This window comes from Misgurnus anguillicaudatus, chromosome 14 (genome assembly GCF_027580225.2).
Source record: "Misgurnus anguillicaudatus chromosome 14, ASM2758022v2, whole genome shotgun sequence".
Taxonomy (NCBI): domain Eukaryota; kingdom Metazoa; phylum Chordata; class Actinopteri; order Cypriniformes; family Cobitidae; genus Misgurnus; species Misgurnus anguillicaudatus.
The window spans coordinates 14,566,087-14,594,035 of NC_073350.2; the positions used below are offsets into that span (position 1 = coordinate 14,566,087).

General features: G+C 37.9%; 1 protein-coding gene across 1 annotated transcript; it reads left to right on the forward strand.

The window, feature by feature from the left end:
• Positions 1–471: 471 nt before the first annotated feature.
• Positions 472–27,180, forward strand: jupa (junction plakoglobin a). The gene is made up of 16 exons (XM_055184178.2): positions 472–628; positions 17,454–17,508; positions 17,600–17,734; positions 19,374–19,627; positions 19,797–20,035; positions 20,219–20,420; positions 20,503–20,647; positions 20,908–21,011; positions 21,991–22,329; positions 22,682–22,834; positions 22,922–23,041; positions 23,369–23,519; positions 23,611–23,732; positions 25,218–25,260; positions 25,684–25,836; positions 26,319–27,180. The coding sequence occupies exons 2-15, from the start codon at positions 17,496–17,498 to the stop codon at positions 25,833–25,835; spliced, it is 2,172 nt and encodes a 723-aa protein (XP_055040153.2). The 5' UTR covers positions 472–628; positions 17,454–17,495; the 3' UTR covers position 25,836; positions 26,319–27,180.
• The last annotated feature ends 769 nt before the right edge of the window (positions 27,181–27,949 follow it).

Genomic DNA, 27,949 nt, shown 5'->3' on the forward strand with positions numbered 1-27,949 from the left:
TCAGAGGCACACATGTCGTAGATACTGATTGAAAGAGATATACTGGATAAAAATAAAACAATAAGAGCACTTAGATATTTTTGTGTGAATGTCTAAAGAAGTTTCTCAACAATAATTTTAAAATAAATGCAGATTTTATATTAGACACATGCTGTTACATTGTCTGAGAATGACACGACTCATGACGCAGAGCTTTGTATGTCGAAACATGAAGGTGCGGCCTCTGATGAGGGAATATGCCCTACAGGTAGGAGATCCCTGCTTATGGCACAAAGATATCACACTTAATAAAACCCTTGCATGTTCGTGTACATCTTAAATTAAAAAAAGTACGATAATTTAAAGCAATTAGATCGTAGATGCGTTCATGCGTGTCACTGGTGTTTATTTGAACGTGTTGCTCAGATGGTGCAGGGGTGTGGGTATTGGGTGTGGTGCAGGGCTTGTATAGTATCGGGAGGCGGAGCTCTGGATGAGACTTTGCTCTCTGTTGAAGGCACATTGTTCACCCTCATCTGAATGCAAGAGAAAGTGTCGCACTAACTGCAAGTCTGTGTAGTGGAGGGAAACTTAACGACCTCTAAATCACGGAGAGCAGTCGGTTTTTGAGGACGGAGAGTGTTTAGAGGTAAGTAAAACAAAAGCGGATTTTTAGATTTGTGTTTAAGTCGAATTAAAGCTATGTTTTTTGTGCTTAAACGCCGCCGTTGTTACTTTTAAACAGTTTTAATAGTTTCGTTTAAATAGTATACAACATTGATGTATATAAAGCAATCTTTTATTCGCGTTTGATCTCCTGGGAAACTGTTTTACGGTAGTGATCTGGGTTGTCGGTGTTGGTTTACCTGTACGAGATTCCCCCTCACTTCCGCGTGTCGGGTTTCATCTGATACGCGAACTTTAAATGCATTTAGTGCACTAAACATTGGCTACATATACAGATTGTATTTGTATGTAATTTAGGCGATTGTGTTTATGTACAAAGAAGTAGGAGGAAGCCGGGAATACAAAGAAACGACCGATCTTTCCTTTTTGGGGCACGAACCGTCATTCCCAAACCTCAACTGTTGACATTAAACAGGCGTAATAGCTGGTACAAAATATCGCGTGCAAAATAAATGAGCAAACTTTAAACATTTCTGTGAATATTGTGCCGATAAGATTGTAGTTTTTGTACTGATGGTAATGATATAAGGTGTTGACATGCAGAAACCATTAGTTTTTGATAAGACTACCAGGTTGTGACGTTGGTCTGTTGCCTCACCTGTAACACCTTACTGGTGTCTGATCATTGTTAAGTACATTGTGAATCTACAGTAGGTCGTAGCTTTATGGACCCTGGTGTAGTCAAAAGTTTCGAAATGGATAAAGAAAAGTACATTTAAATTAATATATTTTTAATTAAAAAAATATGTATTTACATTGTTGGCTTATGCTTCTAATTGTAATTTGTGTAGTGTAGGTTATGTGTTTTTGGGTGGGGCTAAAGTTATATGTTGTATTTAATAAGTACACAGCCAAAGAGCTGACTTCACATCTTTAGAGAGATCCTGAGAGATACAAAGCAAACAGTTCTTTCTCACACTTGCGTGATAGTTAATTACTTTATAGTTAATTAGTCTTTTAGTGTCAAGGAATCATTTTATTAATCTGCCTCGAAGGAAACAACGTTCCTTGGGATACACCCTTTCCTGTTTGTCTGGTTAGCGAGGAACCAAAAGGACATCCTCTGTCAGCGACTAATCTCTTAACGGACCCAACTTAATTCTGCAAACTTTAATGAAATGGATTTAACCAGCATTACCACATCTAAGCAGTTTTGTACTGATGTGATCAACAGTTAGATTTTGGACGGCTTCAGCATGCCCTACTGGCACATGTGACCCTGCCAGCTGAAGTCTTTTTTGGGAGATTTACTGTTATTTACATACAATTTGTGAAAATATAACCTTGATATCTTTAATGTTTGACTGAGGCCATGTCAAAACTTGAAATTAAAGTAAAAATCCATCATTAAAGCCAAACTTTAATGGTCCTATTCTTATCATTTGATTATGAGACTTTAGTCTGGATTTCTTAATTGTGAGATTTAAAATAATATGTTTATAAAAAAAGTAAAATAAATATCAGTGACCAATCTAACAGTCTATTTATATCTTTGTATGGGTCAGTTGCCATTGATTTTAACACACAGGATGTGGCATTCGCTCTTTGTGGGAGTCTGTGAGTTGTGCAATGACTTGCGACCGCCGTTAGTTTTCGTCTGAGATTTATGGCATCTGGGCTCCCACATACTGTAGCTGTTAATCTCCCTAAGCACAAATCCCTGATATTGTCCTACATTAGAACAGCTATGTGCAGCGAGTATTTGCATTTATAAATACACTTTTAGAGGAGTCTAGATTATCTGTCTAGTCTACATATCTGTCTAGATTAAATGTTCATGGTCCTTCTCACTTCTTTAGATCAATTTGCATATTTCTATTACTCTGTTATTCTTCCTTTATTATATTTATAATTCACATTTAAGCAGTTCATACAGTACCAACCTGGGTCTGATCCCAGAATAGGATATTCCTGAATGAGATGTGTTTCTTTATACATTAGTCTACTCACTGCATATAATTTAAAATGTGACATAATCTAAAGTGAATGTCCAGATTAGTTGTATAAATTTAGTGTCCTCTTTAAGATCTTTTCCTACAATGTTTTATTCCTACCTAGTAGTAAGACTTATACTGTACTACTCACCGTGTCCGACATTTGGTCAGCTCTCCTCTCATTAATAATTAACAAAGCCCTCCTCGGATGTCAATAAACAGTCCCAACAGCAACTCAGACCGACTGAATTAACACAGAGAAGTCACAAAGGAACACAGGATGGCCTTTTTCCCAATCCACTAGTCTCCTCATATTCCACTCTTAGTATGATTCTATCCTCAAACTCTTATATCCTGATCAGCCGAATAAGAAAAGTGAATTTAACACTCCCTTTAAAATCAATAATTGAATTTTCGGTGGGCTTGAAGTTTGAACGAGGGAAATATCTTGTGGCGAACCCCTAGTATTGCACTCGGTGCTAAAAGTGTAACGTAATCTTGCATTGCATTGTTTTGTGCTGATCGGCCACAAGATTATAATTGCACTGAAGCAACATTTCCAAGGAAGTCAGTGTTTTTGTTTCGTTGTTAACAATAAGGGACAGAGATTTTGAGTAGTGTTTGAATAGAGTGCACACCAAAGCGTTTACGCCGACGACTGGCGTATGTTTTTAATAATTTCCATTGAAAGCGCTGCGCTTTTCAAAAATGCTAGCAGCTGGCGGGTTTGGTCCATGCTGAGCGCCAGCACTTGGCGGTTTTTCTGTGCTTTTTTCAACTTTTCAGCTCGACAATGTCACTTCTCACTTGGCTGTCCAATCACATTGGACGAGGGGCGGGACAAATATAACACGTAACAACCAACCGGCGCATCGTTCAACGACTTTAAACAAATCAGAAGTGTCATAGCAACCAAAGCGCTAAGTTGAAAAAAGCTGGCAAGCGCCTACACTCAGTGTCCGCCTGGCATTTTCAGAGGCATTTAAACGCTTCGTTGTATACGCCCCATTAGCTTAATTTTAGAAGTCCTATAGCAAGACTTCAGATTTGGATGTCACACATCAAAATGAAAGTGTTGAAATATTCTGTATCATGACCACTGTCCATTTGGAGAAGAGGGAGGGCCTAAGGAGAGAGTCTAAAAACTGTGGGTGGTTTTGGGCATGTATCATCAATTAAGAACATCTCCACTCCTTAATTCAACTGTACTGGGGATTGGGAGGTGTACAGTAAACAAGAAGAGGTGGAGAAAGGGGCCATTCAGGGAATCTTCACACACCATAGAGATACAAAGTCACGGTAATGAATAATCAATCCAAACAGGCCTTCTATTTAGTTCCACTTGGTGGCAAAAACATTCCCATAGTCATGTGTAAGAGGGTTTTTTGTTTTTTATTGACCCCTGTGAGGTTTTATCTATCGCTTTATTTCACTGACACGCCTACATATTTGTTCTCCAGATCGCTGTAGATATCTGTACTGTACCAGTGAGTCAGAGCTCTAAATGGGAACATGTGTACGAATTTGGTAAACGGTCTGGAACATAAACACATTAAACTATATTAGCAAGTTTTCTTAGCTTTCATGAGCTATTTAAAATGCACGCTCCAGTTATACTCCAACTCTGTATAAAGCGGTAGCCCAATTCAGACTCCTTTCCAGTCCTAAATTACTCGAGTTGTCAAATAGTGTGGTGTTCTTTCAAATCCCTTTAGATTTATGCGGTATAAAGTTTCCCTTAGGTTATCTTGGACTGATGAAATATTCAACGACTGTCACATCGGCTCAATGTTGCTCTTTGAGCTCATGCATAGCTATGATGAAGTACCTATGCTCCTTAATAGAAGAGAACAGTGGACTAAATTTAGACATTTTGGAAGGCCACAAGCACCAAGACTGCATATGCTGCACATTTTTTTTAGCAATGGTTTCCTTCAAAAATGTGGGGGAGATTTTGATGTTTCTCAGAGCCGGTGCAAAATTTTGTACTGTATCTGCGTTTTGTCCAGATGGATTAGGGGTTTTGGGAACACCCTTGGGTTTTCATGTGTACAGCCAATCTGTTTATTTTGTGATATGATGATATCTCGACCCTAGTCAGACAGCGATACGCCACGTAACGGCAATAACAATGGAAAACTACATGCTTAAGTTTTTACAGCGCCACATTCTGGTCTGGCATATATACTGCATCGATTTGAGTTGGTTTCAGTAGCTTCGTTCTGATATTTTTTGAGACAATGCCATGTTTCTGGACATTATTTAAAACAAGGAAAAAAGATCAGATATGGAAAGCCTGGCAAAATGTCTGAAACTCCGTTATCTCGGATAACGCCCCACTTTACATTAAGTGCCTTTTTTGTAATGACTCAGATGAGAAACGTCTTACAATAATGTCGTCTATTAAGTCATAGACAAGTGCTCATTCAGATGAAACAACCTCTCAACTGGACTGAGACAGAAGAGGGATTATGGGATAGTTGACGTTTGAATATATGCATGAATCTGGAGACATGATTTTGGCCACTGTCTTTTGTCTCGTATCATGTATCCGTGAATCTATCGCATTGAACAATAAAAGGAGACACAAGGTTGCTTTAAGCAGACAGACAGCATTGACTCATGCCCTGTTTCTTCCTGTCTGTGTTAATCTATGCACTTTATGCAAGTGACACCCATGACCAAATGCTTGTCATTTAGCCTTGTAAGCATTTAAAATTGAATAGTATGGCTAACTTTAGTAGTATGGTCAACGCAGATTATCTGTAGTAAAAACTATGCTGAAATACATCTTAGCCTCATGGGTATGCATGTGCAAATTCATGCATATATGATGTTGTCATTAATTTTGTATTTCCTATAACATGTCATGCAAGGGATGTAATGGTTTAGCTAGAGGCTAAAATAACACAGCCTGTCTTTACATGCCTGAATATCTCAGTGCTGTATAATGTACATCAGGTATGTTCAGAGGAGGTTCCCTACAAATCACAGCTTAGCTTTATCACATAATGGTTGAATTGAGTTGTGCAATAACATGGCCTGAATGTGCATGTTTTGTGCTGACCGTCTTTGTTACATCTTTGTCAGTCTTCAATAAATAAGACTGATTCAACATATCATGAGATAGGATTGAATCAGATTTTACAGTTTTGTTTCAGTAGATGCAGAAACATAGTTCATTACTTAGACAGTACAAGGATTGGTTGCAGTATTTTGTGGGGGGGGGGGGGGTATTATTAATGCAAAAGTAAAAGAAAACCAAATACTCCTTAAAAGTTCACAAACAGTCATTGATCTAAAGTCTAAAGTATAGACTAGTAAAGCTCCATACAAGGGTTTCCATGACCCAATGACCTTTGTGATCAAAGGAGAAGGTAAATTAAAGAGCACCTATTTCATTGCTAAAAACAACAAAACTGTCCCTGATTGGCCAGCTAACCTGTACTTTGTGATTGGCCTAAATAACTGTGGGTTTACACCAGATGTAGGGCTGGGCAAAAAAAATCGATTTTTCGATTGATCGTTTTTTTAAACGTGGTCGATTCAGAATCGATTCTCAAGAGCAGAATCGTTTTTTTTTTCATATTTTTTCTGCAAACATTGAACGTAAGATTAACATTAATCAAATTACTAGTCTTCTTCACTAGATGTCACCCTCTTTTTTGCCTTGCGCGATGTTACCAAGGAGCGAGAGGTGAGCCTGTCATTCTTTCATTTAGTCCTTAAAATGGCGGTTTTGGATGCATCATCGACGTTGATGCCACCTTCACATAAAAAGTAAGAGGTATGGAGGCATTTTAGATTCCGCTAGCAAGACGACGACGATAGTGTTGTGGCTTTTAATTTCTTTTTATTAATTACCCACTCTTTTTTATTAATATAGTATTTGTATTAAATCTATATTCATTGAGTTGAATTGAGAAAAGAGTATAAACACCAACCCGAGATCCGGAATCGAAAATTGAATCGAGAATCGAAATCAAATCGATTTGATAGCTTGTGAATCGAAATTGAATCGATCTGGAACATCTTAATCGATACCTAGCCCTAACCAGATGCGAGTTCAACGATTTACGTGAGTAGATTAGATTATATACAAAGTCAATGCAAAGATGCAATCAGACGCGTCCTCGCGTGGGGCGATGCGAATGATGCGATATGGGCGGCGCGTTTGCCGTGAAAACACGCACTATTTGCCTCAAACGCATCTGAGCGAAATATTCAACTTGAGCGAAAAATTCGCATGACACGAAGTTAAATCCTGCGAGTAATCTAGAGCAAGCAATGCGATGAGATTGCATGCTTCACATTTGGTGTAAACCCACAGTAACTCTGAGGTTAGACGGAAATGTAACGCTCCTTACCATGTTTGAAAGATTCAGTCACAATGCAATGCTAACAGGAGTTACAGGCTGTGAGACAAAGCGGGAGGAATTATGATAATGTCGGTCTTGTCTACATCACCAATCCCAAGAATTGTTGTCTACAATCCGTGTGTTTGTTGTAGTCCAAGAAAAGAGATTTACGTTGGGGATGATAACTCGCGTCATTGTTTACTTTGGGGTTCGTACCTTTTGCATATCGTTAACATGAATTAATACACACTTACACACCATAGAAAATATAAAATCGTATCTTTAAGACACTTAGCTCCATGTCCATCTTCAATGTTAAAGCTTTGTTTTGGTGTTTAATGTAAATGGACAAAATGGCTTATGATGGATTAGCACCACCAGTTGAACTGGAGTATGAAGTATTTACTGCAAACATGTGACTCACATCTTCCATCTTTTTGTATGGTGATTTCTTTGTCACAGGTTAAAAATAAATAAACCTTCAGGATTTTAACCCTAATGTGACTAGGTCCGAACAAATACATTGTTTTGATTTATACTTGTTTGCGGTTAATATTCTGATATGTAGTACACCATACCGAACATGTGCACTTTGTTTGTAACCTACTGTAATTTTGTGAATGGATATGTGGGTTGATGGATTTGCATGTTTAGGGGCCTGTATGTGTATTTAGCCAGGGGTTAAAGAAACCCGCCGATCCAGCTAAGACCACCTGCTCGCCCCCTCGCTGTCTACAGCGGATACAAGCCGAGTATCTGGGGAAAACTCAGACACGGCAGGCTCTTAACAGTACAGGCTCAGCTGGTAGCTGCCAGGTCACAATGTCATTAACAATGTGTGTGTGGGTGGCTTTGGATTTCATGCTACTGAATGAAAGCTATAAGATGCAGCTGTTTATTCTCTAGAGACTGACTCTGAAAATAAAATGGCTGCTTACTGGCAGTAATTCAGATGTAAATGCTTTAATGGCTTATTATGATTACTGTAAAAATACAGTCATCCTGAATATGCTGTGACCCTGAAACATATTTACACAGTTATTCTGCACTCATCCTTCACTTTTTACATTTAGGCCTACACATAAAAAGATAATGTAGTATACTATAATATTTACTGTAGTCAACTGTAGTATACTGAAGTATATTATAGTTATTACTACACTGTTTAGTATAGTCTCTTTGTAGTATTTACTGTAGTATTACTGCAGATTAATAGGTTTTACATTGAAGTTTTGAAATGTTTTATAACTTCCTTTGAAGCAGCTGCATGGTAAATTCTAAACATCTAAAACAAAATAATATAAAGTAAATAACAAATATTTTTGGAAGATGTGTCTGTAAAAAAACAAAAAAGGCTAAAGGACACGTTAACTAGAGCTGTGTTCAAAATATCGATACGACGATACATCATCATGGACGCCTGTGTCTGCATAGTGAGCCACGTACTCGCACTCTCTCTCTCTCGCGTGCGCGCGTATTTAAAATCAATGAGTTCAGTATGAAAGCGCAGATATCTTAGCCTATACTTCTGCAAAGGGCTTTATTGGCCACGCTCTTATAAAACAATACTAACGCATTAGAGAAGAAACACAACGAAGATTTGCATGTGAAAAGTGTATGTCTAGAGAAGAGATACAGAGCTTCTTCAAACTATAACTGTCACATTAATTATCTGAATTCTATTAAATAGTATTAAGTCTGACTGCATGTTTATAGATATATTCATAGATATAGAATAATGAGAGACAAATATAATGCCTAGAGTAAGGCAATATCTTTGTAAAACACCGAAGGGGCTTATTTCCCAATAACTACCGGCTGCCTCTACATTATCCCACTTATTACACGGCTACTTGCCACATAAGAAAAAAAACTGGACATGAATATGAATTTGAAACATTTTATTGGCATATTTGTTTTAAATTAACAGTTTTATCCTTCCGCGAAACTTTGCACAGATGCATAAAATGATCGTAATACCTTATTAAGATCCTCTGCTTCATACTTGTCTGTCTCCATTTTTTTCTCTTTTAGCCAGTCTTTGAGAAGTTTTAATGCCCATTCTGGTTTTTTTGTGTGTTGGCTTCGTAGCCGTCATGCTCTATTTTGTCAAGTTCAGTCTCAGTAAGCTCTCTGTGTCTTGTCGTTGTTCTTTCTTCTATCCACTGTTTAAATGTTTTGTTTTTTCCGTACATGTTAAAATTAATGTCAAAATGTTCCATTCTTAATTGTGGTTGTCCAGTGTTTGTCACAAGATGGCGCCAAACAGTAATCTTTGTTGGCGCGGAGGGATTTTAAACATACAAGTAGTCCGGCTATGCGTTATTACTTTGAAGCGGTTATTATTTGAAAAGAACGAACCTGCAAATGTCTCAACTGACCAATCAGAATCAAGCATTCCAGAGAGGTTTACGTGAAGGGGGGGAATCCAAGGCACTCTTCATATAGACCGTTTCAGCAGTAACAACATAAACAAGCGGCTGTCGCGGTCCGCACGAACTTCCGGTAAACTTACTCCGCTAAGAATAAATAACAACAAAGTTCTTTAAACGTATTTTATTTATATAACAAGCAAAAAAAACAACACATAGATTACTTAGGAAACCAAAACATTTGTTATTTTCGACGAGGCATTTGTTCAAGAGATCAGTTTATCAACTAGTCAGACCATTAAAAAAACGAAACCGGAAGTAAGGTTCGGATCCAGACGTGTATCACGTGCGTCCGATGAAACCGTCTATATCAAAAAATATAAAAAGCCTTTACTTAGACATGGCTATAACATTAAAAACTTCTTCAGGGTAGGGATGCTCATATCAGTTAATTTTCCCGACCGACAACCGTAGCTTCTAAACCGAACATTAACCGTTAACTTATAAGATTTTAATATGAAATTGTCATTGATTAATAATACATTTGACGGTTGTCTGTGAACTAGTAAAAACAAAACATTTAATTTGAACGTGCAAACAGCAGCGACAGATCAACAACAGAACCAGGATTCATACATTATCAGATATTTACGCAACATTACCTTATTAAAAAGCACGCGATCGGTCCAGTGGATTAATATCCAAAGGGCAGATTGTCTCCGTTTCATCTACCACAGTGGTCATTTCTAAAGCAGGACGCTTTCAGAAAGTTTTGGTTTTGCGCCGTCTTTCTCCGTTTGTGCAAAAAGAGCTAGATGTTTATGGTTGTGAATGGATGTGCGCGAGACGGACCGCGTCATCTTGCGCGGACACGCGCGCGTCTCCGTTCAGCTTCCAAACATGCATACAAATGATTTCTCATACAAATGATTACTTTATCAGACCGTCAGGGCAGCAATCATTTGTGTCATTTACAGGACATTCACAAATTAAAGATAGAAAAGTGGCGAAATGTCTGTCGGCTCATGACGACACGCACCATGTATTAACAAATATTTTTTTATTTTAACTGATAATGTTAATCGGTCATAAATTCTTACTTTGGTTAACAGTTAAACGGTCAATGTGAACATCCCTATTTCAGGGTGAAGATGGCTATCTGTGCTGCTACGCGTGGGTTGCTGCCCAGTTTAATGTTTTTAATGTTATAGCCATGTCTAAATAAAGGCTTTTTATATTTTTTTATATATGAAGAGTGCCTTGGATTCTTCTTTTTCACGGTTTGCATACCCCATACCAAAGAGCACCTAACTAATTTTTCCTAAACTCATTTCTTCAGCTATTTCTAAGCACTTTGGATTTTTTCTGATTTCATGACACCTATGGTTTAGTTAAAATACACTATAATATCTAGGAATTTTACTACAGTTTACTATAGTAAATACTAAAACATACAACATTATTTTTTTATGGATATATTTCTACTTTGAAATAGTGAAAAGCTGTGGTAAATACTCTAGTATACTTTAATATTTACTTTGGTATATAGGTACAAAACACTATAATGTTGAAGAATTTTACTACAGTAAATACTAAAATATTCTACAGTGTTTTACTTGAAATATATATAAAAAAAACACAACACTTAAAAAATATTTAACTAAAAGTAGTTAAATAGGTTTCAGATTAGCAAACATATTGTTCATTGTTCCTTCAATATATGAAGAGTTTGGTTCCAAAACCAGATTTTAAAAATCTCGTTTTTTGATTGTGCATTCCAATTAATATCAATCAAATGCAGTTGCACTGAAAAAAATGATTCATTGAATTTAATCATTTTTTTAAGGTGAGTGGTTGCAATCAACCCACCCAAGCTAGACTTAAACAAAAAAGATTAGTAAAGTAAAATAAAATATAAAACTTTTGCTTAAATGTAGCTTAAACAAATTGATTGCAATCACTTACCTTAAAAAAATGATTAAATTCATGGAATCATTTTTTTCAGTGTGGTTTGTTTTGATTTAAGCCTTCATAACTAAAAACAATACAGATAATAGCACAATAAAACACAATAAAAACATGTTAACATAATAAAACAATAAAAGTTTTAGAACCATATTCTTTATATGGGCACTCTGGATAACTTCAGTGTAACCTGTAGTTTAAAGTGTTTTTTGAGGCCACTTTTTGAGGAACTTCCAACATTTAAAGGGGATGTTAAACATGAAAAATTATTTAAAACTTCTCTTTTACTTAAAAAAGGGAATTTAATTTTCATTGAATTGTTATCAGTACTGACAAAAGGCTTTAGAAAGTGTTTGTTTAAAAGCTATGCACATACATTGACAGTAAATTACACCCGAGTCATATCAGTGGCACTCCCTGTCTGTCCTGAGGGCAGGGCAGTGAGCTTTGACTTCACTGTTACTGAGTGCTCACTATTGTTCTGTAAATGAGCACCATCAGCATGTCTCTTTCTGTCATTATGTACTAAAAGGACATATTTGTACAGCAAAACAGTAGAGTTTCCAATACAGTTCATTTCCTCTGTAGATACACTGATTATTAGCTATACTGCTTTGGTGAATTTTGAGATTTATTTTTGAAGAGATGCTTACTTGCCAAAATCTGACCATTAAATTTCTGTGTATTTATACAGTTATGCTGGTTTGGTTCTGGTGCACCAGAATAACCATGCTTTACACCTGCAAATAATGCTGATCAGCTTACATGTTGCTTTTGGTTCTTGTTAAAAAACCTGAGCAGGATCCAAATTACAACATATGCAATGCTGGACAAACATTGTGAAACTATGGCATTACACAGTTAAATGCTGTTATATTTTAGCATCTTTATAGATTTTGCCTAGAATTTGTAAAAATGTTTTGTATAAGTTGCGTTCTCACGATGAGATGCTTTGTAAACCTAGTAAAAGAATTTCTATCTATTCTGGGCTCTTATTGGCTGATTTATTTTCAAACATTTAAGTCCAAGTCTTCAGATTAAAATATATTTAAAATGTTATGTATTTATATATATATTGTACATGTATTTATGTATGACAGAAGTACAGGCAGGGTGTGTGTGAGAGAGGTAGCACACTATGGTCTAGTGTAGAATGTCACACCAGGATTACAGTTTTGGGAATCTGCCATGTGATTGGTCATGTCCACAGCCCATTGTGACTCCTCACAGTGTAAGTCACACAAATCTCAGCCTCATTTCAGAGTCGTCCATGCTGATAAAGTTCCTGGATCTATTGGGTGGGGATAGGTGGGTGGAGTCAGTCAGATGGGGGTGGGTGATGTTTCTGAAGGGCGTGTGACATTACTCAGTTGTCTCAGTGTGAAATTGATTGTACAGTTATAAACTGTTACTCATTAGTGTATCATCATCGCATCTGTGTGTGAGGTTCAATGTACAGACAGCAGTACACACCTCATATCAGCTCCGAAACCACAGTGAAAGTGTTTATGACATTGGCCTTATCTGGATACTGTGGTGTCTTTATTAAACATAATGTAGGTATATTTTTTATATAATAGTTTAAAATGTTACTTTTGTCAGTAGCTTAAGCAAGCTGAAGCTTAAAGTCATCATTAAATGGAAACTTTTTATGATTATTGTGGTATTGTTTTAGAAATAGCTTATCTATGACCTCGCAGTGATAATTGCAGTGATTATCAGTTAGCAACATGACCCAACTTTAAACGATCCAATCAGTTCTTGTCGGACTAAATCAAGTCCCGCCCTACCTTTTTTCTCATTCCAAAAGTTGTTGTACTTGGATATACGTCACGATGGGGAAAATGAGACAGACAATACTTCAGTTTTTTTGACGACTTTAATTCTTTCGCTGCAAGCGTGTTTTTTTTTAAAAGTAGCCAGCCATCGCCAGCATTTTTCATGATTTTCAAAAAAGTTTAATGCCTTCCAGAAAATGTTCTTCTAAAAATATATAAACATACAATATATCAAATGAAAGAACAGACCCTCTGCTTTTAAACAAAAAAAAATTTTCATCCTGCCTTCGTTAGTGTTTTTTATCACCTCTCAAATATGGGTTTACTTATATAGGCGTTACTTCTGGGTTTTATAAGTTGCGGTGGATGATAGCGGTATTGCGGAAAGCCGGAAATACTTGTCATTGGCAGGGAAGCGTTTTCTCTTAATTGACGAGTTAACTTGTCAATGGCGGGGAAAGAGTTAAATAGACAAACCAAAAATGAAAATTCTGTCATTATTTATTCTCCCTCAACATGTATGAGTTTCTTTATTATGTTAAAAAACAAAAATGATTGTTTTTAAATAAATAATGGTACTGCAACTACACAATTATTGGCACCCACTGACTTCAATCGTATTTTATCGTGATACTATGGACGTCAGTCGGTGCCATTTAACTGTGTGGTTACAATAATTAAAGTCCCAATGAAAGTAAAATAAAAAACTGTAATTTGTTTTGTAATATTGTGGTTTTTTTTACAAATGATTTATCTGTGAGCTTCATTAATTTTTAACAATTCATGTGCCCTCATTATCTTTAATCAAAACTGCAAATCTCATCCCCTCCTAAAAACGATCTCTCTTTTAGTGATAGACCAATATATCGGGCCGATATTTGCGGGTTTTATGTGTATCGATTTTTTTCCAGCATTATTTACAGACAGAGTGCTGGAAGCCGCAAGCGGTTGCAGGTCATGTGACTAAAAACAAACAACCTTTCCATGACAACATCGAAAGATGGTTCCATAGCACCCTCACCTGTTTTTACTATTTATTAAATATAGTTTTTTTAAGTTCAATAAATGTTACTTTTTTAAAATTGAGACTTGTTACATTTGGCATCATCGTGTCAATTTTATGATGTAAATTGAGTGAGCAAAAGCAGTATCGGCTCCAAATATCGGCTCAAGAAGTTCGCCAGCCTGTATCGGTCATCGGCTAAGGCTGATGAAAGAACAATCGGTATCGGCATCGGCACTGAAATATCCATATCGTTCGATCCCTACTCTCTTTACTTCCAGTCATAATGTATGGCAGGTGGGCGGGGTCTGGGAGAATATCGCTGCAATTAGCAACACGACACAACTTCAAATGATCCAATAAGATCTCGATGGACAAATTCAAATCCAGCCCTGCCTTATTTCATTTCAGAGGCCGGTTTTACTCGGATACACGTCACCACAGAAAATTAGGCAATTGATACTTCCGTATCATGGCGACTTTAATCAAAATATCTTCTTTTGTGTTCAACAGAATAAAGAAACTCATACGGGTTTAGTACAACATGAGGGAAAATAAAATGACATCATTTTCATTTTTTTTTGTGAACTATCCTTTTAACACTTAAAGGGTTTTGATTAATGCGGCAGTCAAGTTAAAGATATCAAACTTAAAGTAGAAGTTTCTATTGAAGTTTCTTGAAAGGGTTTGTTGTAATAGTAATGTTTATTTTAGCAAGCACCACGCAAATTTTTTTTATTTATTTTGGGTGTGCAACTGTAATTGCGTGATTGACCACACCCTACTAGACGTTTTATAAAATTACATTCAAGAATGTAGACTTACTAACTGCAATTGCTTAACCTATGACCAAAATCGAAAAGATGTACACTTGATTTTGACCAATATCTTAAGTCATTTCCCAATCTGTCGTAATTTGCTTTGTTTCATTTTTTACAAATTACTTGGACGGTAATGCGTACTAGCTGCATATTTCACACTGGGTGTGTAAATGTGTTGAGCTCACTGGATTGCGAGCTTGAGAAAACCACGCCTCATTGTTCACAGGGGCTTTCTCTTTTTTACCTGCAGGGCTGACAGGAGTAACAGCATGTTGCATGTTTCCACACGCTTGTGACTCGGCTACACCCAGTTAGGTGTGTTATTATGACACTTGCCCCAGCAGAGGGATTTTTCACTTTCAGGACCTTGATAAATGCAAATTATTAGAAACATCACATGTAATGATGCTGGTTCTCAAGAACTACAGTCACTAGTAATGCTTGACTTATTTTAGCACAATAAACACTATAGTTACAAACATCTGCTTAGCATTGGCTGTGTGCTGTTTAAAGACTATGTTGCTTAAGATACTCTGTTCTTATTGGTCAGTCACACAACCTTATGCGTGTGTGTGTGTGTGTGTGTGTGTGTGTGTGTGTGTGTTCAGATACTCTTCAAGTGTCAACACGCAAGGCATGTAAAATATGTGTTTATGCTTGCTCTCCTGATGTTCTGAGTTCAGCGTTTTTGTAAAGTCAATGCAGAAAGATTTATTTTTACGTTTACATTTTTACACATTTGGCATCGCTTATGCTGTATATGATCGAGATCTGTTCATGCATTTCCAGGGAATTGAATCCAAGACCTTGGTGTTGAAAGCGACATGCTGTACTGCGTGTGATTATGTAATCTGTTTAAAAAGTTTTGTAACTTTAATCGTTCAATCGCAGTTGTTTTGAAGGATTGTGTCCTGGCGTCAGATTCCCGCTGGTTTCCTGCTAATTTTAAACCCTTTGATTACATTTGACTTGTTTTCTGGAGTGCATTTTGAAAACTGCAGGGTTTATTGGATGAAAGTAGAGCTGCACGGTATTGAAGAAAATGCGATATGCAATAACGTACGTGCTAAATAATGCAATATGCGATACGATTATACTTTGCGTTTGTTAAAACAATAACAATTTTATTAATATGTAACTGAAAATGATATATCCAGGCAGCAAAGTCTCTTTGCTGTCTGCATCAACCTAAAACTTTGACTACATGTTACTTTTTGAAGTATAAAGTCATTCAGTTATTGCATACCATTACAACGCATATCACAATATAAATGTGTGATATTTCACTTATTTTAAAGGTGCAGTGTGTAATTTTTAGAAGAATCTCTTGACAGAAATGCAAAATAATATACCAAACTATATTATCAGGGTGGTATAAAGACATTTCATAATGAACCATTATGTGTTTGCTACCTTAAAATAAGTCGTTTTTATCTACATAAACCAGGGTCCCCTTACATGTAAGTCGCCATTTTGTGCCGCGATGTTTCTATAGTTTCTAAAACTTTTTTACTAAGTTGTCTCCGTCCATGGCATGTTTGTCCGGTGGCGACTACCGTAGCTTCTCTATGTGTTTCAAAAGTGAGAGGTGAGCAGTGGACTGAGCGGTTGGTTGCAATTCGCAACCTCACCACTAAAATTTACACACTGGACCTTTAATATATGTTGCAGCATTATATGGAAGGCATTGAATCGCTTCGTGTTTATCCAGATGCTTGGATTCAATCTATATAATATTTAGCTCATTCTCATTGGCTGCTTTATTTATTAAACCAATCATGTTCGTGTTCCTAGCAGTGACTATTGCCATCTTAAGCCTGGCTTTTGCCCTTTAGAACAGCCGATCGGTGTTAAGAATTGTGTCTTTAAGAAATTTTTGGGTTGTTTATTTGATCTGATTGGCATGTAGTTATTTAACTACTTATTTACTTTTTCCATAAATTCAAAAGTTTCAGGAGGGCAAACTCTGAATGTACTATAAAAGAAGAGTGAGGTGTAGATAACCTGGATCATGGGAAGAGAAAGAAATGACAACGTCACTAAGAAGGAAAAAAAATTGGAGGTTAAATTAGGATAAGTGCGAGACTCTAAAATGGCACCACAATGTAGATAAAACTAAAAGTTATGATAAGCAAATTCCTTAGAGGAATTGTTATCCTTGCTTACTGATGATAACAAAGTTATATTGTTGTCTTGTGTTACAAATTGACTTTTAGTAGTCCAGACACATTAGTAATCTAGTACTGAGTTTGGGTTGAAGTGGTTACTGTTTTGTTTAATCGGAGAGAAGTTTGGTGTGTATAGGTGTGTGAATGTCAGAACATGGAGAACTGGTTTTGTTAAGTTGTTGTGCACACACACGCCTTGTTTCAGGATCAAAATGGGTCAGAATGTCCCTCTGACGTTAGTTATCGCCCCCTCCTTAACTTCTTCTCTATTTCTCTCGTGATCCTTTGTGCCAGTTTTGATTTCTTGCGTATGTTTGAACTTTAGATTATAATCAGCCATGCTGGATAAATATCCAAGTAATCGGTGCTTGTGTTTTTTTTTTTACAGGTTTTATCTTTGGACTGTTTGGTTTGAGCCAAGGAGGCCAAAATGGAAATGCGCAGTAAGTAAATATAATTTATACTAGAGATTCAATAAGTAGTGTTTTGGTCTACATAATTTTGATAAGTAACACAATTATGTGTGTGTATCAGTGGCAGAGCCCGGTATGGTGAAGGTGACGGAGTGGCAACATTCATACTCCGGGACAGATTCAGGCATTCATACAGGAGCCAATACGGTTCGATCAGATGATGAATACAACTTCACACATTCAGAACACCCTGCAGGTAAAATACAACCACATCGCATCCACACACAGCTCATTAACGTATGACAACTCTTTAATTTAGATATAACACTTATTGAATAACTCAACTTTGTTGCATGTACTGTACATTTTGTATTAAATGGCACCTATTAATATCAGTCCTTCCAGAAAAACTGAGGTTTTTTTGTGATTGTTGCTGGCAAAAATCCTCGATGTAATGCGATGGAATATGCGGGATATTTATGCAATTTATGCGATGGAATTGTGGGAATTTGCGAAAATTGCTGAACTTGCAAAAGCTGAAATGATGTTCACGTCACATAATCACGTCACTTCAGAACGTTCCCATGGCAATAGAGGACACGGCTGCGCTTTGGGGAAGTAAATGCAACATTTTTCAACTTTCTGCTAATATATATGTGACTTTTTGCTATGAAAATGCGGAGATTATGAAATCATGCAAGCCCCGTATATTTTGTGCGCGGAAATCTGTAATTAATGCGGCGAAAGTGCGTCGTATTTGGAAAAAATGCAGCCCCGCATAAATATGTGGACTTTGGCTGATTATGCAATAAATCGTGCGATCGCAGAATCACGTTTTTCTGAAGGGACTGTATTATGCGAATTTCAAATGTTTGGACAAATTTGTGTTTGCAGTTTGTGAGCACAACCATCCTCCAATGAAAAAAATATTTTTGAATCCCTATTAAACCAAAGCAGTCTCATTAGACATGCTGTTTTGATTCTCTTGTTAATGTAGCATCAAACTGATAAAGCCCCGCCCAAGGCTACTGACTGAAAGTCCTGCATTACCATAGTTTTTTGCTCTCCGTCATTTCTCAATAGTGAGACTATTGTCTCAGATTGTATTCACAGGAATCAGATCTTATGTAAATGTAAGCACTTGCTGTCTCTTTTGGTAAGGGAGTGAGGAGCAGTAGCTCATTTAAAGGTACACACACAAATACAGCATGTTTTTGCTCCCACCCAAATGGGGCAATTACAAAAATATCTGTGGGGTATTTTGAGCTGAAACTTCACAGACACAATTTAGGCACACCTGAGACGCCCTTTAAGTCTTAAAGGGACACTCCACAGGGTTTCCCGCAGAAAATTTGTTGGGTAAGGTTGGACGCGTGGGCGTGACCGGGGGCGTAACGAAAATAGCTGCATGATGAAGTGAAACTGAAGGGTTAATAAACACAAACTGAAGTAGATGTTGTCTGGCAAACGATGATAGATAGCGTGAAAATTGTAAAAACTAAATTTTTTCCCACTATTAATTACATTATCTAAAAGGAGTGTAACTACTGTAGCATGTAAATATGCACATAGAGCGCTCAACAATTATATTGAATCAACAGGCATGTGCAGCCTAGCTAGCGATTGCTAAAACAACAAAAATCACCAGCTAACTTAATTTAAATTTGCAAAAACTATAGATTAATACAGTAACAGGCTTAAATAAACCCAAAACCCAAAAGTGTTACTGCCAGACCCAGAGATCAGCTGAATGGATTCCAAAACTGTAAAAATCAAATGTTTAACTCTAGGGGAGCTGAAAAAAATGGGAATGTCTCTTTAACGTTTTAAGTCTTTAGTGTTTTAAAATTTATAAACTTTACTAGATTATAATATTTCTCTTTCTGTCACTGCAGAAGTGGAGTCTCAGTACAATCAGACACGTGCCCAGCGCGTGAGGGCGGCTATGTTTCCAGAGACCGTGACCGAGGGAACAACCATCTTCTCCACACAGATGGATCCATCCCAACAAACCAACGTACAGAAACTGGCCGAACCCTCTCAGCAGCTCAAAGCCGCCATCGTTCATCTCATCAACTACCAGGATGATGCTGAACTCGCCACACGCGCCATTCCAGAGCTCACCAAACTCCTCAATGATGATGACCAGGTGCCTCACCACTTTCTTAAACTTTAAACCCCACTCGGATTGAGTGCCTGATGCCGATTAAAGCCTGGAGTATAGTCTGTGTTTTACGTATAAACGAACCTATGGACACAGTCGAACGCACAGCCTGGTTGTTGTTTCTTCTTACCTTTCCCCCTTCTCTCGATATCAGGTGGTGGTGAATAAAGCAGCTATGATCGTGAACCAGCTGACCCGTAGGGATGCATCGCGGAAGGCTCTCATGCAGTCCCCGCAGATGGTGGCGGCAGTGGTGAGGGCCATGCAGAACACATCAGACATGGAGACGACCCGCGCCACAGCCAGCATCCTGCACAACCTCTCGCACCAGCGCGAGGGCCTGCTTGCCATCTTTAAATCAGGGGGCATTCCAGCTTTGGTGCGCATGTTGAGGTGAGAAAGACAAAATACAATGCTACTGAAAATAAAAACTTATTTCATGTGTAACCATTTATGTGTGGCCCTGCCCCTTTAATATTAATATATGAAATCATTGGCCAGAACTGTACGTGTGTTAATCGGAGATGTTTTTCTCAATATTTGCTGAACCCATGCAATGTCCTGTCTCCTATTGAGCTCTCCGATCGATTCGGTTCTTTTCTACGCCATCACCACCCTGCACAACCTCATCCTGCACCAGGAGGGAGCCAAGATGGCGGTGCGTCTTGCTGACGGGCTGCAGCGGATGGTCCCCCTGCTGAAGAAGAGCAACCCCAAATTCCTAGCCATCACTACAGACTGTCTGCAGCTGCTGTCCTATGGAAACCAGGAGAGCAAGGTGTTTATACTTGTTGATCATGTATGATATTAAGATCATTTACAGTCAGGCAGTCATGTATAACCTCCTGATTGTCTCTCAGCTGATCATCCTGGCTAATGGTGGCCCTGAGGGTCTTGTTCAGATCATGAGGACCTACAACTACGAGAAGCTGCTGTGGACCACCAGCCGTGTCCTCAAAGTGCTTTCGGTCTGTCCCAGTAACAAGCCTGCTATTGTAGATGCTGGTAAGTCAAACCGGACACCTAAACAGCATACACTAGTTGTACTTTCTAAGGCAAGCATCTCTATTACTATTGATTAAAGGCTGAAGTATGAGCCTGAAACTTATCTAGGGACCTGCTTAACATATCAAAACATGGGGATAGGCTCTTTTAGGTTTTGGGATTGTACCATCTAAAGTTTTCCCTGGAAGCCACCATGAGCATTGTGGTATATTCTCTATACTCAAAGACAAAGTATGCATCTCATGTTTTCTGTCTTTCAGGTGGAATGCAAGCGCTTGGTAAGCATCTCAGTGGCTCTAGTCAACGTCTAACGCAGAATTGCCTGTGGACTCTGAGAAACTTGTCAGACGCTGCAACCAGACAGGTCTGTTTTTGCATTCGAAACACTTTCACACTGACTGAGAAACACATTTTTACACGTATCCCTTTAAATAGACGTTTCGACACCTCTGTACCAACTGTAAACAGAAAAGAAATGTCATGTCCGTGTTACTTGAACTGAACTTGGCCACCATCAGAAATACCAACGTGATCTCATGAGAATACTGCTAGTGATACGTAATAATGCTACGAATAAATGTTGCAATAACATCTAATATTGTACGCTTCAGCATCTATTTAAACAAACGAAAAAGGTTTTATAAAGTCACATAGTAAAGGAACACTCCACTTTTTTTAAATATGCTCATTTTCCAGCTCCGCTAGAGTTAAATACTTGATTTTTACCATTTTGGAATCCATTCAGCTTATCTCAGGGTCTGGCAGTACCACTTTTAGCGTAGCTTAGCATAATCAATTGAATCTGATTAGACCATTAGCATCGCGCTAAAACTTTGTTTCAATGTTTTTCCTATTTAAAACTTGACTCTTCTGTAGTTACATCGTGTACTAAGACTGACGGAAAATTTAAATTTGCAATTTTTCTAGGCAGATATGGTTAAGTACTATACTCTCATTCTGGCGTAATAATCAAGGACTTTGCTGCCGTAACATGGCTGCAGGAGGCGCAATGATATTACGCAGCGCCTGAAAATATTCCCTTTCGTAACTTTCAATAGCAGAGGACTTTTTTCAGGCACTGCATAATTGTGGCATTGCTAATGGTCTAATCAGATTCAATGGATTATGCTAAGCTATGCTAAAAGTGCTAGCGCCAGACCCGGAAAACAGCTGAATGGATTCCAAAACTGTAGGGATCAAGGTTTTGGCTCTAGGGAAGCTGGATAATGAGCATATTTTTTTTTTAAAAGTGGAGTGTCCCTTTAATACTACGTATTAACAGTGAGTCCAGATTTTTAAATACAGTTTGGTGTAAACGTGCGCTCTCTCTTGCCCCCTTGCAGGACGGAATGGAAGGTCTGCTTCAGGTCCTGGTCACTCAGCTGTCTTCAGATGACATCAACATGTTAACCTGCTCCACAGGCATCCTGTCCAACCTCACCTGCAACAACACGCGCAACAAAGCGCAGGTGACCCAGAGTAACGGTGTGGAGTCGCTGATTCACACCATCATCAGGGCCGGTTCCAAACAGGATATTATTGAGCCAGCGGTTTGTGCCCTGCGCCACCTTACCAGCCGGCATTCAGACGCTGAGGTCGCACAGAATGCCGTACGAAACCATTACGGCATTCCCCCAATAGTCAAATTGCTCAATCAGCCTTACTACTGGCCAGTTGTTAAGGTAAGAACTTGAATCTATTGTCAATGAAAAATTATTTCACATTTATGATTTATACTTTGTACAAGCAAAAACTTTACCAATAACATATATTCCTTATGCAGAATGAAAAAGCTTTTCGGTTTTTGAAGTCACTGACTGTAGCACATCTTTAAGTTTTTTTCTTCATTCAGTCTGCAGGCAGGGCCATAAATTCACAAGGCCCGAAATTGTTTTTATCCCCTGTGTAGGCTTTACCAGAGGACCTTTGTGGGGCCCTTTATCCCAGGGACCAAGACAAAGCTCCCTATTGTCCCCCCAATGACGACACTGTTGTATAACCATGTCTTGCTGACCCCAACTTATTTCTTTCCAGGCTGTGGTCGGTCTCGTCCGTAACCTTGCTCTGTGTCCAGCCAATCAGGCTCCTTTAAGAGATGCCGAGGCCATTCCCAGACTGGTCGCTTTGCTTGTGAAAGCTCACCAGGATGCACAGAAACACGGTTCAAGTGCTCAACAGACATACCAGGCATGTTTTCCTAATGCGTCACCAACTCACAGAATGTATAGACTCGTGTTTAGTTACAAAATAAGTAAAATGATCTTTTGCTTTCAGGATGGGGTGAAAATGGAAGAGATTGTGGAGGGCTCCACCGGTGCTCTGCATATCATGGCCAGAGATCCAGAAAACAGAGCCATTATTGGCAGCATGGACACCATTCCACTGTTTGTTCAGGTGCCCTTTTAAGTTTCACCTACTTTCAGTATATAACCTTTTCACTGGTTTCGGGTCAGTTAACCCTTTTTCAGGGACAGGGAAGTAAAACACGTCATATTGTGCATTATGCAGTGTGTTTTTGTTCTGCATTGGTCTCTTACCTCACCCACAGCCTCAGAAGTTAGCATTTCTTAATTCGAGACCAGCTAGTTTTCGTTAAGGTTGCAGATGGGTTGCAAATAGGTTGCAGATAGGTTACAGATAGTTACAAGAGCGGGTTTGTCCTGCTTTTACACACTAGTTAGTGGTTAGTGTTTAACAACCTTGTGTTTTTTCCGCTTGCAGCTTTTGTATTCACCGTTGGACAACGTCAAGCGTGTGGCAGCTGGTGTTCTGTGTGAACTGGCTCTTGATAAACAGTCGGCTGAGAAAATTGACGGGGAGGGAGCCTGCGCTCCTCTCATGGAGCTCCTGCACTCCAGCAACGAAGGCATTGGTGAGTTATCGAGCAAGAACCGATTTTTTTTTAGTAAATATCATGTAGGTTCTGTATGGGAGTTTTACATCAATGCTTTTTTACTCATCAGCCACCTATGCCGCCGCTGTACTCTTCCGAATTTCCGAGGACAAGAACGCAGACTACAAGAAACGAGTATCAGTGGAGCTCACTCATTCGCTCTTCAAACACGACCCTGCCGCATGGGAGATGGTGAGTTTGGCGCATTTCAACGTTTCATTTGAACACAACTTTTGAAGTTAACATGAAACATTCAGTTTAATTATATTAAAGGCACACCGTGTAACTTTTTGGCCACTAGGGGGTGCTAAACATGTATTTTTCACATCTAGCGCCCCTAGAGGCCACAAGTGCCGCAGCACTGTCGCAAAGGAAAAGAAGACCACTCTTTAGGTCACACATGCCTTCCAGTATGTCATATGAATATAATTTCATGGGTTTTATTTTATCAAACGCCAAAAGATTGCGTAGCTCACGTTTACAAGCCATGTGTAACGGTGGTCGCTTGGTTAAAATTTATATTAAAAAAAATCTGCCTTAATGGAGAATCAAACCCGGGTCGTCCGTGTCGTAGACCTGTGACATTACCACGGCACCACAGTGTCACGTGATGAGATTACTCTCTACACTCCACAAGTAGCCTCCAGCAAAATTCACGTAAAAATAAAAAAACAATATTGATCCACGTCCTTCCTTTTATTCTGTCACTCTCCCCTTTTTTTTCTTTCTGGTCTCCTCCGACAAAACCTTTGGTTTCTTTTTCTTAGTTGCTGCATCGGCCATGACAAAAACATAAGTTAAATAAATAGTTGCGCTCTCGCGTCCGAATTTGAGGAAGTGGAGGAAGTGATGTATGCCGTGAAGCAGTCAAATTTTGTAGTTCTTTTAGTGCTCGGGTTACTACCCGAAACCCCAAGTTTAAAAATACGAGTAAAAGCGATACAGACCCCGTCAGGCTACGGTAGACTTGCCATTTAACCTATTTTAAGCCGATGTACCATCACAAAGGTCTTTAAAATATTTTATGAAGGTTGAAAAACTACAAAGTGTCACTTTAAATATTTAAATAACAGAGCCTTTATTGATTGGGAATTGATTGGATTGTGAAAAACAGTCATTGTATATCTGAGCGGATGTCAAGGGAGGACCTTTTTCTTAAAATAAAAACATTGCTGCCACCAGTTGGTTGAAACTTGGTTGCAGGTTTGGTCACATTGGTCATGTAAGGTTTATCTTGATCGAAATAAAAAATGTTCTTGTTCCCAACGAGACTAGAACGTGTATTAAAGGAACAGTATGTAAGAAATTTATATAAATTAATCATAAAATGGCCCTGATATGTTACTAGACATTAAGAAATCATTTTCATGTCAAATACTTATATCACTGACAACAGTGATCTGGCCAGTATATTGTCATTTAAAAAGTGGAGTTGCAGCCCTCAACTGATGTTTATGTTGTCATTTTGTGTATTGGCCACCAGTTGTGTGACTGCAGTACCAGTTTTAGCCACAAGTTTTGTGTTGCAATACCAGTTTTGGCCACAATCCTACATACTGTTCCTTTAAATATTTACATCCTTCATGTTAAATTGAAGCTCATGTGTTATTTTTAAAACAGTGCTTGTGTTGTTATATGGTAAAATTATTATCTTGTATTTCCTCGTGTATTTTGTAGGCTCAAAACAGCGTCATGATGGATCCTGGTTTTCCCCCTGACGGTTAGTATATTCCCTAGCTCACTCTAATTTGCCAACCATTCATCTTTTACTATTAGCTTTAAAGGGACAGTTCACCCAAAAATAAAAAATACAATTTTAAAGTTTATTTCTTCTGTTGAACACAAAACGAAGATATTTTGGTGAATGATGGTAAACACACACAGTTGACGGTACCCATTGACTTTCTTTGTAGGATAAAAAAATACTATGGAAGTCAATAAGTGCCATGAACTGCTTACCATCATTTATCAAAATATCTTCAACAGAAGAAACTTAAACACATTTCTAACAACATGGCGATGAGTAAATGATAACAGAATTGTTATTTTTGATGAACTATTCCTAATTGAAGACTCATTGAAATACATTTGCCGATTAACCTGTACAGAGTTAAGAGACCTTCTTGTGTCTTGTCTTTTACAGAAATTGATGGCTACGGTCCAGGCGGATATCCAGGATATGGTGATGCCATGCATATGGAGAACCTTCCTCTAGAAGCTGATATGCAAGACGATTACGGCGCTGGCATGCCTTATGATAGTATGGGCATGGGCAGACCATATGATCACTACTAAGGTTGTACAAAATACACAAGTCAGTCTAAAAACCCAGAAGATCATGTGTTCATTTATCAGTCTGGCTATTGGCCTAACTGATACCTGAAAACAAATACATTGTAGAAAATAAAAAGACAAGAGGAGACGACGAGCATGGATCACTACTGTGCAGAAAGGTTTGGCAGCCAGGCAAGAATTAAAGGATCTAGCTAACATTGTTTACATTAATTTTACACACAATTTTACTGTAAAAGTTGTGTTTAGTCCACAAAAGCCGTTTGTTTATGTTGTTAATGCTAAAACGTCTATATTTGAAATCAATGTGGATTCAAAATGCACATTTGATGTATGACTGTGTGTAAGTCTCTTTATTCTAAAATAGGAAGTTTTAAATGTGACCCATGGTCTTCTGGGTTTACAGACAAAATTTGCTCATTGTCTGAGGTAAAATTTGATCGGATGCACAACAGTCAATAACTTAGCTGTTTTTTTTTTCCACAGCCTGATGATGAATTACTCAGAAAGAGAGGAATATGAAAAACCGAGAGGCAGAAACTCCAAGCAGAGGGATTTTTTTATTGCTGGGTGCCTGTGGTTCATTTTTCTGTACACAAACACACACTGACGCTGTTTTTGTAATATATGCAATTCTTACTATGCTGGGTAAGGCACAACCTCCTCATACTGCCTTCAGACAAGGACGTCAGCTAGCTGCGTTTTACACTTTTTTTGTAGAAAATGTTATATTTTAGCGTTTCTTATGGGTGCATTAATACATTGTTGGTAAGAGGACTGGTAAACTATGCCAAAGAGATTTAATTATAATATTTTATAATGATGATCATGTTGCTTTTTATAGTTTTAAGATGTTATCAGTGATTTAGACATGTGATCTCACAACGACTGACTTAAAGTCAGAGCTGATCTGTATTCAGCTTTAGTGAATGAAAACGTCTGGCGTGTTGATTTTTTTTTCTGCAGCTCTTAACAGAACTTGATAAAGTTCACCGCCGTACCTATAGAGACTATCATTTAATGAAGAGATATTACATGTGCGTGACCATTTTTTTACACTTCACTTTCACTCCACGTGTCGTTTGCAATTTGTCTTAATGTATAGATGAGAAAATAATGATTTTACGTATCTTGCGAGTGGAGACTGTTTGATATTTACTTCTTGAACAAACACTGTGCTGAACTAAAGGGACTAACGTGTAACTAAATAATATCATTGTTACTAAAACTAGCTTTAGACAAGCATCAGAATATTTTAGTTAAACAGACAAAGGGATTTACTCTATTACTGTATTTGTAGCATTTTACATCACTGTCCAAAAAGTTCAAATAAAATCATGTTATCTAATGCTGTTACGTTTTCATTTTTTGTTATATAACTGGAAATTTGTGCTGGCCTTAAGTTTTTTGGGAAGGGTGATATTCACATTTACATCACATTGAAATAATGATCAGAATAAAAAATCTACACCAGGGTGTGGCAAGCAGGAGCCATTCTAGATTTTTTTTAAATGGGGTGGCCATGGGAAAAGTCATGTGCCCCAACACAAGTGGTATGAGATAAAAAGGCACTGGACAAATAACCTCTAACTTAATCATCAATATTTCTATTTTAAGCTTTTTCCAATCGTTTGGGAACTCATATAAAGTGTATGTGGCGTTGTGTTTGTTGATCATTCACCTGTGTGTGTCAGCAGATTAAACCCTCACTCTGAGTTTACATGATTTAGCTGTGGTGTCACACATCTTTATTAAAGATGCTTAAATATCTTAAGCATAGTCTTGGCTTGAACCAGGCCTAACGTCTGCACGTTCTTCCTTAAGAATTACAGTGCTGTATCATTTCTATTGTAAAGAATTGGACAACTATTAAAGGTTTAAGTGGACTTAATGTTGGTCAAAAGCATGTTTTACTGTGGCGCCCTCTGCAGGCATTTGTTATAATACATGCTGTTTTTACATTGTTTTTAATAAAACCATGAGTTTACTTATTTTTGATAGTTTATTTGAACAATTATTATTGCATCATCATAATAATGTCATTTTAAAGGTTATTGTTCTATAACCTTTGTTATATTTGTATATTGTTCTCAGTAAAGTTCTATTTTTATTACCAA